The 14,179-nt window shown below is 38.8% G+C and overlaps 1 protein-coding gene across 2 annotated transcripts; it reads right to left on the minus strand.

Moving 5' to 3' along the window:
- Positions 1–970: 970 nt before the first annotated feature.
- FSHB (follicle stimulating hormone subunit beta) lies at positions 971–5,229 on the minus strand. 2 transcript variants are annotated; one of them, XM_023230382.3, is made up of 3 exons: positions 5,201–5,229; positions 4,182–4,346; positions 971–2,679 (listed from the first exon to the last, which is right to left on the minus strand). In XM_023230382.3, the coding sequence occupies exons 2-3, from the start codon at positions 4,338–4,340 to the stop codon at positions 2,449–2,451; spliced, it is 390 nt and encodes a 129-aa protein (XP_023086150.1). In that variant the 5' UTR covers positions 4,341–4,346; positions 5,201–5,229; the 3' UTR covers positions 971–2,448. The 2 variants fall into 2 exon arrangements, with proteins under 2 accessions (XP_023086150.1, XP_023086149.1); XM_023230381.3 differs by having other exon boundaries at positions 5,171–5,229.
- Positions 5,230–14,179: the final 8,950 nt, after the last annotated feature.

Consider the following 14,179-nt stretch of genomic DNA (forward strand, 5'->3'; position numbering starts at 1 on the left):
CAAGTACTGTTCTAAGCCCCTTACATCTATTATTTCATTAATCATGGACACAAACCTCTAAAGCAGGAAATATTATTATCCCCATTTTACAGTTGAGGAAACTGAAGTCCAGAGAATTTAAGTAACTTGTTCGAAATGACACATCTGCTTAAGGTGGTTGAGACAACATAAATCTGAAGCCATTGCCCTCTACTCTCTATAATGTCAAGGTTTATTATTTTGGTCTGCAAAACTACAGGAAGAAGGAAAAGGCTATAATTTAAAGCATCTTATTCAGCATTGTTAATATAGCCCTAATTTCAATGCACTGCTATAAGCCACACCCAATACCAGATTAGAATGGACAGAGATGATGATTATAATAATATCTGTGGTTTTGCTTCAATCCTTACCAAAATGACTTCTTCTTATGGTGGAGCAGTCAAAGGAGAGCTGGGTTAAGAGCAAGGAGGCTAGGATTCTAATCCTGGCTCTGCCACGAACAGCCTTTGTGATTGCTGTGGTCTGGATGTTTATGTTCCTCCAAGATTCATGTTGAACCCTGATCCTTATTGTGGTGGTATTAAGAAATGGGGCATTAGGAGGTGATTAGATCATGAAAATGGAGCTCTTATATATGAGATTAGTGCTCTTATAAAAGAGGCTTGAGGGAGTTTTCTGCTGTTTCCAACACATGAGGATGCAGCAAAAAGGCACCAATGTTGAAGTAGGGAGCAGGCCCTCCCTCACCAGACAACAAATCTGCTGGCACCTTGATCTGGACTTCCCAGCCTAGAGACTGTGGACAATAAATTTCTGTTGTTTATTAATTACCCAGTCTAAGGTATTCTGTCATAGCAGCCCAAAAGGACTAAGACAGTGATGATCTTGGATGGGTCACTTAATATCACGGGGCTTTAATTTTCCTATCTCAGAAATTCAAGAAGTAAACTAGAGAAACTCTAATGTCCCCACCCACTCTGTGATTCTCTCTATGCTTTTCTTCTCCCCATTACATCAGAAAAAGTCTTCAAAAAATGACAGGAAATTTAAGTGACAAAACACTTCAGAAATCCAACAAAATTATTTTTAATATCTCCAAAGATAAGGAAAGGTAATATTTGTAGAAACACTGGGAATTATATTTTAATATTTCATTCCAGTAATATTATAAAATACACAATATCTAAGTCATCTGTTTGTACATAAAACAATCCAAACCTGTGACCCGGGTGGCTAGCATCTTTATTAAAAAAATAAGATTTAAATAAATTAAACAATATGAGTGTGCAACCAAGTGCATAACTAAGACAGTTAACATGTTTTAAAGAAATCAACTCATGAAATAGTTTTAATATATAACCTGTTGAAAGAAAGCACAGATTTGGGAGAACACGGACGGATAAAATAGAAGATTAATGTAGACTATACGCGATCCTAGAAAACAGCAGTTTCCCCCGTCCCCCAAGGCTAATTCTTTCTAAAGGAGCTATTTGTTTACACAAAGATATTTGTAGACAAGTTAAATATATTTATTAAAGTGCCGAAACTGCTTTCAAACCTACTTTCAAATCCTTTGTCATTCCAAAGAAGTGGATCCTAGGGAGGGCAGGGTGAGATAGTTTGGTTTTCTTCCTTTATCTCAAAAAGGAGTTTTGCAGGAGGCTAGTAACATGTGATCAATTTGTTTAAGTAATGAATAGAGGCAGGCTAATTTCCACAGCCCCAGATTAAAATTTATTTCCTTTGCCCTTAACTAACAGGCTTGGTAGTAAGAGCTTGAAAATCCTGAGCTCTGTTACTCCCCATCTGTACCGAACAATTCAGAGAGATACATCATGTCTCAATACTCCATGTGCTGGAGGAGAGACGAGGTGGAACTGATGCCACTATTTTCATGGGACTGGTGTGGCTGGGGGCAGCCTCATCAGCTTACTTCAAACATCCTCTTCCAGCATTTTCCTACCCTTGACCTTTCTGATCTAAAGAAGCCATTTTGTGTTTCTCACTAAGTTCCAGGCAGAGTGCTAGGCATTGAGGCTACGAAGCTGAAGATGCTGACCTTGCTCTAGAGGGCCCAGTCTACCAGAAGACTGCAGCAGTTAGTTCTTTCACCCACTCCCATTACTGCTTCCTCCGTCTAGGTTTACATTTCCTCCTAAGAGAAAGGCATGGCCTGAGAAGATTTCTAAGATTTTTAAAGAAGATACCATGCACAGGTCTATGAGGTAAGACTGACTAAACCTTATGAAATCAGACCTAGGAATATAGAGGTGAATGGTGATGGAGTCCTGGCCCCCAGCACTCTAAATTCCCAGAGTTCCCTCTGCCAGTAGACCAGGGATCAGTAGAGTCTGACAATCCCCTGGTCCAGTGGTTTGTACCCTGGGCACATTGCACACACACAGACTTTTTGAATATCTTGGTCCCTCAGGACAAGCTTATGTGGCCGGAAATGTCCACTGTTCTTTATTCTTTCATTTCACTGAAGGAGCAGTAACTGGGCCCCAGGCCTCGCACGGTACAGTCAGTGCTGTCGCTGTCACACTTGCCACAGTGACACTGGGTGGCCACTGGGTATGTATACAAGGAGTCTGCATGGTGAGCACAGCCGGGCACTCTCACTGTCTCATATACCACATCCTTGAAGGTACATGTTTTCTGGATGTTGGGCCTGGCTGGGTCCTTATACACCAGATCCTGAGGAGTTTAAGAAGAGAGGTTACAGTATTGTGGAAGTTCCTATTTAGCTTAGTCAAAATGAGACAGAAATTGAATACTGCTTGCTCTAACATTTATCCATTAAAACATGACCTCATAAATGACCTATATGCTATCTACATTTCCAAATTGTTCTCGAAATCTTACAGAAAATATAAGTAATTCCTTTTCTTACTTCCTATGGCAATATCAAAATATTAATTATTTTTCAAAGTATAAAGGAACTTTGAATTTTAACATAGAAAAATGATGAAAAATGTGACAGAATTTTAAGTTGACTTCTCATATTTAATTGAAAGCTATGTTAATGACAAACCATAAACAAAGACATCCAGTGTCTCAGAAAAAATATTTTAAAACACACTGTCCTGATGTATTTATAAAAGGTCAAAAATATATAATTTTAAATGTTAGTGCTTAATTTAACATGTTTGCTAAGGCTCACATAAGATTTTAAATATTCCAATTTGTTGTGGACATTTTTCTCCCTTGAAAGCTGTATACTTTGCAGGGTTCTTAGTTTCAAAGGATATGCAGTTTGCATATAAGAATTTTTAATCCAAGTAGAAATTATTTGTAGTAGCTCTTTCCAGTGGAAAAAATTATTTACACCGTGTAAAGAAATTGGGGCTGCTGTTTAGTATCATCCTACCAAATGTATATCCCAAGAAAGTGCAATAAATTGTGTAATAAATAGAGTTTGATCAAACTCATTTACCATTAAATAAAGTATCATTCTTTAAAAAGTTGCCATTTTCAATTTTAGTTTATAGGATGAAATTCTGCATGAATAATTAGGGGTGCTGCAGGGAAAAAAGAAAGCACCATGGAAACTATTTCTTTACTTGCATTAATGCAAGGAAACTGTGCAAACTCAGACTAGCAGCTGATGCCTCTATGTCTTGGTTTTCTCAATGCTATAATGAAGGGAGTGGGTTTGCTGATTCATTTTTGTTTTAACAGTCTGCAGGAATTGATTGTGTTCACAGTCCGTTTGTTGGCATTTGTATTTAGGAGGGCCAGGAAGACAATTTTTATAAGTGGCTGTCTGTGTTTTTATGTGACTTGGGGGCATATTTTGGTACTATTTTTTTGTCAAAGATGTAGCATCAGTTAAAGAAATTGCCTTTATGAGAATATTGTAGGTCCTTTATGATTAAATATATATATATTTCCATGTTTCTCTCTATATGTAAAAACATAACATAGAACTACTTTTTTTCCTGTAAATACCAAGTTGTACTATTACCAAATTGATCAGATTAAATCTGAGGCTTTCCTAAATTTGCCCAAATCAAATCCAAGCCCAAATAGCTAACTGATGTCATGGTCATTAACCCCAATCACAACACAGACAGTCTTGGCTAAAGGACTCATGACTGTTACTTAGAATACATAAAATATTGATAAAGTGGAAACTAATGAAACCTGCCTCATACATACCTTCAATGCCCTCACTTCCAGCAAAGCACGATACCTACCCTGGTGTAGCAGTAGCCAGCACACCAAGTGGTGTTGATGCTTATGCAGAAACGACATTCCTCTTTCTCTATTGCAATGGTGATGTTGGTCAGCTCACAGCTGTTGCAGCAGATTGCTTTCCAGCAACAGAAAAGGAAGCAAAACTGGACTGTCTTCATCCTTGTCTGGGAAGCAAACAATGAAGCCCACTAGAAACTGAGAAACCAAAGAATGATAATCATTATGTAAGCTGACCAAACCAAAAATAATTGGTCTGCTCATCCTCCTCAATCACATTTTGCTTCAACAAGGTTTTTTCCTTCCTTATGCATTTTTACTTACGTCTTTGTTTCTTGGAACAACATTTTTCCTTGTCCTTCTTCAATTTTTGAGTCAGGGTGGGAATATATTATAGATCAAAACTCCAATATAGTGATTTAAGCAGAGGAATATTTAAAGATTAGAATCTTATTGCTAACTGTCATAAAGTGATTACTCTGAAGCAGGTAATTGTGATGATCATATTTGTTCTTCTATTATTAAAGACTATTTTTGTCTGAAAAGAAGAGTAAAATTCTTTTCTTTTCTTGAGACAGGGTCTTGCTCTGTTGCCCAGGCTGGCATGCAGTGGTATAATCATGAATCACTGCAGCTTCGACCTTCCAGGCTCAAGCAATCCTCTGACCTTGGCCTCCCAAAGTGCTGGGATTACAGGCATGAGCCACCATTCCTGGCCAAGAAAATTCTATACTACAAAATTATGTCTTCATTTTTAGAATCTCATAAATATTTGCTTTTGCCCACATTTGTTTAAAATAAGACTATTTCAGAAGAGACTATTTCAGAACTGGTCTATAAAGTCAGTTACTTGCTAACAGTGATTACATTATATTAACCATATTTTACAAGCCAGGTTGATAAGCATACATTTCCTACACAACACTAGTGAAAAGCTCTAGTTTTGTCCTCCATGTCCTGACAAATCTGTAATTTCAAAAGTAGCTGTCACCACTTGAAAACTGTAGATGCCAAGACTCACCTGTGGTTGGCCGCCTTGCCTGAGAAGAGCTGTAGACTGAGTGAAATCTCAGTTCACCTTTTATGCAAAATCATGTGCAACTAACACCTTGTGGATTTGTTGGGTATTAATATGACCAATGCTAGCCTGAAGCTTGCTGTAAGTGAATCAGTGTTTAGATAGACAGGGAGATCAAGCTTTAGTAAAGTAGTCTAAACGCAGTAGATTAGAAAAAATAATGTTACCAGAGATGATTTTGTACAAATTAAATTTGATACAGTAGCACACCCACTCCTTTACCTTCTCAAATTAAATGTGACTCCAGATTTTTCTTTTGTATCTTTAAATCAGGAAATTCAGAGTCCTTTCCAAGTATTGCTTTGACCCTGTTCAGGAGATGCATTAAAAATATGATTAATAAATTGCTCCAAGAGCATACCAAAAGCTGTGAAGGAAGAAACAAACAAAGAGAAAGCATTTCATGATCTGGCTTCTGTCTAAAGTGTGAACTGTATCTCTCTTTACCTCCCACATTCTGGCCCCCTAATCACAAATCTTTATTTTTTGATGTTTTAGCAAGAACTTTGTACTTTACTTGTAACTCCATAAATACGTTGCTGATTCATATATTTAGATCTTTGCATGTAATGTTCTTCCTGCCTGAAATGTCCTTACCTCCTCCCTGCCTCCTCCAACACCACCCTGAACCCTGGCAAATTCCTCAACCTTCAACATCCAGGGGAGTTTCACTTGTCAAAGTTTAGGATGGGAGGTGAGGGAGAACCATAATCACTACCTTCTGTGTGTAACCATTTATAGGCTCTTGTTTCCTCCAATAAACTATGATCTCCTTGAAGACTAGGATTGCCTTGTTTAATAAATATTTACTAATCAAACAGTGTGACTGGAGCAAAAGGACAACAGCATTAATATTAAAATATGGTGTCAAAGAGATAACAGGAGTCAAATAATGTAGGACCTTGTAGACCAATGTAAGGGCTCTGGTTTCTACTCTATGTGTAATGGGACCCATTGAAGGATTTTAAATAGAGGAGTGACATGATCTGATTTAGTTCCAAAAGGATTCCTCTGACTGCTGTGTTGCTAATGTAGGGGAACAAAGAAACAAGAAGACCCATATGGATGCTATCAATAACCCTAGTGAGAAATGATGTTTGTTCAGACTAGTGTGGTAGCTGTGGAGGTAATGAGACTTGCTCTGACTCTGGATGCATTTTGAAAGTAGAACTAACAAAATTTTCTGATGGATAGATGTTGAGTGTGAGAGGTGGAAAAGTCAAGGATAGCTCTAAAGATTCTGGTTTGAGTGGCTGAAAGGATAAACTTGCTATCAGCTGAAAGGAGATGGCTGTAAATGTCAAAGTTTGGGGAAAGGAAATGGAGTTTAGTATGCACATGTTGAGCTTGAGTTGTTTGTACTACATCCAGGAGATAATGAAGTTTCTTTTTCCTCTTTCCAAAAGAGACTGAAGAGGGCCATTGAGGAAAGTAGGAATGGGGAGAATATGGTGTCCCAAAAGCCAAATAAAGAGAGCATCTCAGGGAGGAGCCAATGACACCTGTGTCAGATACTGCTGACAGGTTAAGTATGATGAGGATCAAGAATTTCATAATGCATATGTGGTGTAAAGGTCACTACTGTCCGTGGCTATAAAAGTTACCTTGGAATGATAGAAACAAAAGCCTGATTGGTGTGTGTTTAGGTGATTTGAGGAGATAAGTCATAGTGAATATAGACAACTTTTTCCAAGAGCTTTTTTTTTACAAAGATCAACAAAGAAATGGGTATTTGGGTAATGTGGATGTTGGGTAAAGATAATTTTCTTTTGTTTTATTTTTATTTTTTATTTTTATGATGGAGTCTTGCTCTATCACCCAGGCTGGAGTGCAATGGCACAATCTCGACTCACTGCAACCTCTGCCTCCCGGGTTTAAGCCATTCTCTGGCCTCAGCTTCCCAAGTAGCTGAGACTACAGGCATGCGCCACCATGCCCGGCTAATTTTTGTATTTTTAGTAGAGATGAGGTTTCACCATGTTGGCCAGGCTGGTCTCAAACTCCTAACCTCAAGTCATCCAACCCTCCTTGGCCTCCCAAAGTGCTGGGATTACAGGCCTGAGCCACCGTGTCTGGCCGCAGATAATTTTCTTTTGATTTTTAGCTTTAAGATGGAAGAAATAAACATGTTTGTATGGTGATGGGAATGATTGAGTAAAGTGGAAAAAGTTGATATCAGGAGAGAAGTTCTGAAGTGTACTTGAAGAGGTAAAAGGAAATGGGTTATAGAAGAGGAGTGGAAGCATTGTCTTCAGGCAGAACCATGGAGAGCATCCCATATTAGGCAAGAAGGCAGAGCTTGATGCTGCAGATGCGAGCAAGTGGGCAAATGTGATGGGTGCAGACATTGGTGGGTGGGTAGGGATTGTGGGTGCAGATGCTCATGGGTGGAGAGGTGGTGAGTGAAGATGCTGGTAGGTGGGGAAAATGTGGTGGGTGCAGTTGCTTGTGGATAGGGAGGAGTGATGGGTGCAGATGGTGATGACTGGAAGGTATAGTGAGTGTACATGGTGGTGGGTGTGCGGTGCGGTGGGTGCCGATGCTGGTAGGTTGGGAGGGGTAGTTGGTGTAGATAATGGTGGGTGGGGAGGGGTGGTGGGTGCAGATGCTGGTGGGTAGAGGAAGGTGGTAGGTATAGATCTGTACCTACCACACTTTGCCTATTAACAGCAGGGGTTCAGGCATGTGGGCGACCAAAAGTTGGATTCATCTAGGATTATGGTTTTATAAAACATGTTTGACAAAGACAAAACTTAGCATAGCAGTAGACATTGTAAGTACCAAATCAATATTTATGTAAATGAATATTGTGAGTGTAGAAATATCTTGAAATCTGTCAGTAATTGGTAAGCAAGCATATTTCCAAGTTATAGAATGAATAATTAAATGTTATATTATGTATATTAAATAAAAATACTAATGATTCTTGGAAAATTATAAATCCTTTCAGTTTTTCCAAAGGAATGCTAACATTACTATATCTATTGGTAATATCTTATATTATGAAACAAAACAAAGTCTTTCATATTACCTATGTAGAATCACAAGATTTATTTGTGTGAATATAAATGAACTACTCTGTTTTAATGACTAATGTGTACTTAATATTAGTTCCTTAAATTCACTTTTAAAATATTAATATTAATAACTTCTTTTTCATTGAGTACCTCCTATGTCCCAGGTGAAACTGCCTTTGCAAAGGTTATGACAATGAGATAAATCTAGCGTGGCTAACTCCATCTCACCTCTAGCCTCACAGGCTGGCTGTCCTCACTCGTTCCTGGACATAGGCCAAGGACTTTAGTTTATAGTTCAGACTAGTGTGGTAGCTATGGAGGTAATGAGACATGCTCTGACTCTGGATGCATTTTGAAAGTAGAACTAACAAAATTTTCTGATGAATAGATGTTGAGTGTGAGAGGAGGAAAAGAGTCAAGGATGGCTCTTTAGTTTAGAGGCAGGAATTTAGTTTATAGTTTAACTAAAGCAAGGATAATAGTCCTACCCTAAAACTAAGCCTCTCCTTGCTCAGGGACTGAAAATGGCCTTTCTAAACAAATAAAATGCTCTGACATTAGGATTGTGGGAGGGACCTGAATTCTGATAATGTATAGGCATGGTTTTTATAATCCCTTACTAGTTCAGAAGTCATGTGGCCAGAGGTCACGAGATTTGTGACTTCCCCAATTGCTCCTATAGATAACATCACTATTGTAGAGCCTACAGTTGATCTTTTGAGATGTTTTTCAGGCTTTTGCATTCTGGCAACAAACTGACTCCACTTGGACACATGCTTCATGACACAACTGGTCGTGTGGCCTGCACCCAGAAGCAAACTCAATGAAGGAGGACAGTTTTCCACAATCTTACTATTTTGTTTCCCAACCAATCAGCAGCACCCACTCCCTAGTCCCCTTCCCACCAAATTATCCATAAAACCCTATCCTCTGAGTTTTCAGGGAGACTGATTTAAATAATAACTCCAGCCCTCCCACTTGACCTACATTAATTAGATTCATTTTTTACTGCAATTCCATGATTTCAGTGAATCAACCTTGTCTGTGCTGTTAGCTAGAAGAACACATTGGACAATTACACAGGTATTTAACTAAACATGTTAAATATAAGTTCATATACAATATTCACAATAACGCAATAACCTTTTTGTTTTAGACAAAGTCTCACTGTGTCACCCAGGCTTGAGTGCAATGGTGTGATTTTGGCTCACTGCAACCCTCCACTTTCCAGACTCAAGTGACGCTCATGCCTCAGCCTCCCAAGTAGCTGGAATCCAGGTGTATGCCACCATACTCAGCAAAAAATTTTAATTTATTTTTGTAGAGATGAGATTTCACCATGTTGGCCAGGCTAGTCTCAAACTCCTGGCCTCAAGTCATCCACTACCCTCCGCCTCCCAAAGTGCTGAGATTACAGGCATGAGCCACTGCACCCAGCCTACAATAACCTTTTAAAGAAGTTACGCCGGGCATGGTGGCTCAAGCCTGTAATCCCAGCACTTTGGGAGGCTGAGGCGGGCGGATCACGAGGTCAGGAGATCGAGACCATCCTGGCTAACATGGTGAAACCCCGTCTCTACTAAAAAAATACAAAAAAACTAGCCGGGCGAGGTGGCGAGCGCCTGTAGTCCCAGCTACTCGGGAGGCTGAGGCAGGAGAATGGCGTAAACCCGGGAGGCGGAGCTTGCAGAGAGCTGAGATCCGGCTACTGCACTCCAGCCTGGGTGACAGAGCGAGAGTCCGTCTCAAAAAAAAAAAAGAAAGTTACTATTCTTCATTGAAAGATGAGATAAACTGAGGATAAATGCAACCTGTAAGTAGCAAAGCTGGGGTTAGTATTCAGGTCGGTTTGACTCCAAATACATTGAGCCATGGTGACCTCAGTGGTCTACAGTTCTCATCAATCCCATTAATTGGAGAGACCCCAAGACAGAAATCATCCAAAGTTTGGGCCAATATTCTAAATGCCCATATTTATATTTCCACCTGAAGTTAGGTCAGAGAGTCCCACAAACAGCCCTGAACTTGGCCTGTCAAGAGGACTCCAGATCTTTCTCTCAACTGTAAGCCTCTTATGGCTAGCTCATCTCATTAGTGTATTTGCTAGTTAATGCCATTACTCTCATTGAGATTTTTGAAATACTTTATTGATAAAAATTTAGAGTTCTTTTTTATTCACCTTTGAATTCCCTGAAAGAAATAGAATTTCTATTACATAATAGTTACTGAAATACTTTTGTTGAACCAAATGAAAAAAAAATCACTCATCGTTTCTTTCTATGTTGTGTTGGTCCATAGCCGGCTTGCTATCAAATGCATTCCTTGTTTTTACTTGGTTGTTCGCTCTGTTTTGTGGGAGAAAGGACTTTGGCAAGCTGCTTTTCCCACTCTGCTGCATTAGCAGGCTTTTGCCATTGTGAATGGAGATTGAAAAGTGAGTGCAAGGAAGAAGCTGGAGTATTTCTCTCTACCTTTTACATTCTGCTTCCCTTCCTGATAGTGACTGCATGATCTCCCTGTCTCCAGGTCCCATCGGACAGCTCCTCCCTTGGTGGTCCCAGCTTTTGTGAGGAAACCCCAGCTGTGGTTTGAGCTTCTGCTAGGTGGTCTCACCTTCTGGCCTGGGAACCCCACCTATGTCCCTCCAATCCTGCGGATAAATGGAGCTTCTCACTATTACTTACCTCTGATTGCCTCATATGCCCTGTCTGGCTTTTCAGCAATATAATACTTGAGCAGCCAAATCTCTGGATTAATGAATTCCCTGAATTTCCCCTATTTTGCATATCAGGTGTGATTTCTGTTTTCCTGACTAGAAACTGGCGGATACACCTTCCTTTATTTCTAGAAAATATTCTCTCTAGAAATAAAACTCTCTTGGGCTTTTTTCTTCTTTCCGTATAAAAGTAACTCTTGGGCTTTAATACAGTGATATATAACTAAATATTTAACAAATGAATGAACATTATTTAGGGAAGTCGTATGTCAAATTCACCTTTATTGGCTTAAAGCACCTCCCACCACCTCAAAATCACATGTATTCTTTTTGCTTCTTCTTTGAAGGAAATAAGGTTCTAATCCCTCTGCCTGATACATATTTCTCCTCTTCTTTTCACCTAAGCTACTCCTACAAGTACTTCAAAACTCCATTTAGAGATAACTTCTAGGAGACATTCACTTACCCTGCCTTACTCAGCCTCCAATGCCCCACTCTCAGTTCAGCACTTTCTGTTTTATGCTTCCTTAGTTCCCAGTTCCTACCTCAGTGGTAACACTCATCGCATTCTACTTTAAATGCACAGCTGACTTCTTTTGTGAATTCTGGTAAACCAATGTCTTAAATTGCTGGAAGATTTTGCTATACAACAGTAATATAGCATTTCACTGTCCAATATGGTAGCCACCAACCACAGATGGCTATTAGCACTTGAAATTCAGTTAGTCCAAATTAAGATATGGTGTTAGTGTAAAATGTAAGATATGGTGTTAGTGAAACACTGGGTTTCAAAGACAAAATAAAGCATATAATATATCCCATTAATAATGTTTATCTTGATTATATTTGAAATGACAATATTTTGGATATATTAGGCTTAAAAAATTGTTATTAAGATCTCACCTATTCCTTTTTATTTTGGCCTTTAAAATGTGGCTACCACAAGATTTTAAATCACATAAGTGTTTCGCATTATGTTTCTACTGGACAGCACTGATGTAGAACTTGCCAGCTAATAAGTAAATTTGCAGCGGTCACAAGATGTGCTTACTGGTCTAATGTCTGGCGCATGTGCATTACACATTGCCCGATTAGGCGAACTAATACAACCATGAAAAATAATAAATGAAGCCCACTGGTTGCCAATGTTTATTAATATGAAGACACAATAATGTACTGTATATTTTTCAGTGAGATTCAATCTTCATATTAGCAGGTAAACTTCTTATTGTCACCCATTGAGGCAGTCATATGGAACTCTATTTCATCAGATGAGACGCTAGAAAAACAAAACAAAATCAGCTGTCCATCTGTACTGTATTTTCTTTCCTTAGAGCAAGATGGAGGAAATGGCATAGAGTGCTCCTGATAGGAGCTCTTTTAAAAGCAGGTAATGGCACTCAGAATATTCCATGATGATGATCTAGTAAGAAGTCAGTACATTTGGTATCAGTCAACTGATAATGCATGAAGCTAAAAATATTTCCTAAGCTTGATAGCATTTGGAACCTGCATAGAATAGGCATTCAATAAATACTTACGAATTTGATTGTGTTTTGATGCTGGTTGGCAAGTTTCTGGCATAAAGCGCTGAGAATGATGTGTACATCCAAGTGATTAACAATATACTAATGCTTCATGTGGGCTATGCTGAAAGGATAGTAATCTACTGATGGGCCAGCAGTTATCCACAGTACAAAATGCAGATGCCAGTTGATTTTATATCTTTGTGTTTTAGGAAAGAGCATAATATAAAATGCACACACACACACAGACATATACACACACACACACATATAAAGTACTGAAGTAACAGTTCATGGTGTGTTCACATCTTAAGTTTGTGCATATCCTTTGAGGAAAGTGTTATTGTCCTCATGCTACATAGTATAAACATTGACTGAGCACTTACTCTGTACCAATCACTGTGCTCAATGTTTATATGCATTGTACCACTGAATGCTCTCACCAGCAGTATGATGTACATATTATCATTATCTGTACATTACAAATAAAGAAATGAGGGTCAGGGAAGTGCATTAAAGTGACCAATGTCATAGTAAGTAGCAAAGCATCAATTCCAGACTATGCAAGGAGACCTCAGCATCCCTCATGTTACTTCAGACACATAAACTTTGCTAGACAGATTGACTCAGTGGATAAGAAGCACCCAGGGACTGAAGGGTACAATTACTGTTCAATATCAACATGGTGTGTTTTTAAAAATTTTGTATAAATTCTATTTGATTCCTTCACCAAGAAAAGCAGGACCAACTGGGGAGACTTGAGAAACAGAATCTTAGGAAGAAAATAGAAGAAAAAGATAAGCAAATTGTACAATGAATAATTAATCCAAGTAGGTGCATTAGAAAGTTAGAAACTAAAGAATGAGTTGTCTTTTATTTAAGATATAAATGCCAAGCTTAATGCTAAGCACTTTGTATGTGTCATTTAAATTTATTTAATCCTCACAGCCCTAAAAAAGTTCTATAATCATCTCTGTTTTAGAGATAAGGAAACTGTGACACAGACAGTTCGAGTATCTTTACCAAGGCCACATGGCTGGTAAACAGGGTAGCTGAAATTCAAACTCAAGGTGTCTGGTTCTAGTGTCTGCACTTTTACCACTATGCCTTTCTACCACCCACTCGTATGAGAATAAAATCCAGCCCATTTTAGAATAAATATATGTGCCTCTCCATGCTCTCGACAGTGAATTTTTACTCCTCTGTGTGCATATGTGCACACACATCTGTGTGTGGAGGGAATTGTGCTAAAAGACCAAGATCTATTTTTCCACCTACCAAAGAAAGTTCCTCATAATAAAACCTGCCATTGTCAGAATGCATGAGGAAAAAGTGGAGCGGGAAGTATTTCTTAGATAATTTAACCATCACTAGAGCGTAGACAAGTCACCCCAAATATTCCATATACTAGCCTGCGTTATCTAGCTTCCTTGCATTTAGATTGGGGTCATGTGACTAGTTCCAGCCAATGTACTATGCACAGAAGTGAATTGTATTATACATAGACTGAGGTGGTAAAAATCTCTTTTGTGAGTACTGTAAGGACTTTATTTTCCAGGTGCTACAGCTAAAAGTTGGTAGAGATTCTGGTAGCATGTGTCCTTGAGTGACTGTATGAAGCATAATCTCCTCTGACTCATGTTAGATATTTAGTATGGAAAAG

Source organism: Piliocolobus tephrosceles, chromosome 13 (assembly GCF_002776525.5).
Source record: "Piliocolobus tephrosceles isolate RC106 chromosome 13, ASM277652v3, whole genome shotgun sequence".
NCBI classification, from domain to species: domain Eukaryota; kingdom Metazoa; phylum Chordata; class Mammalia; order Primates; family Cercopithecidae; genus Piliocolobus; species Piliocolobus tephrosceles.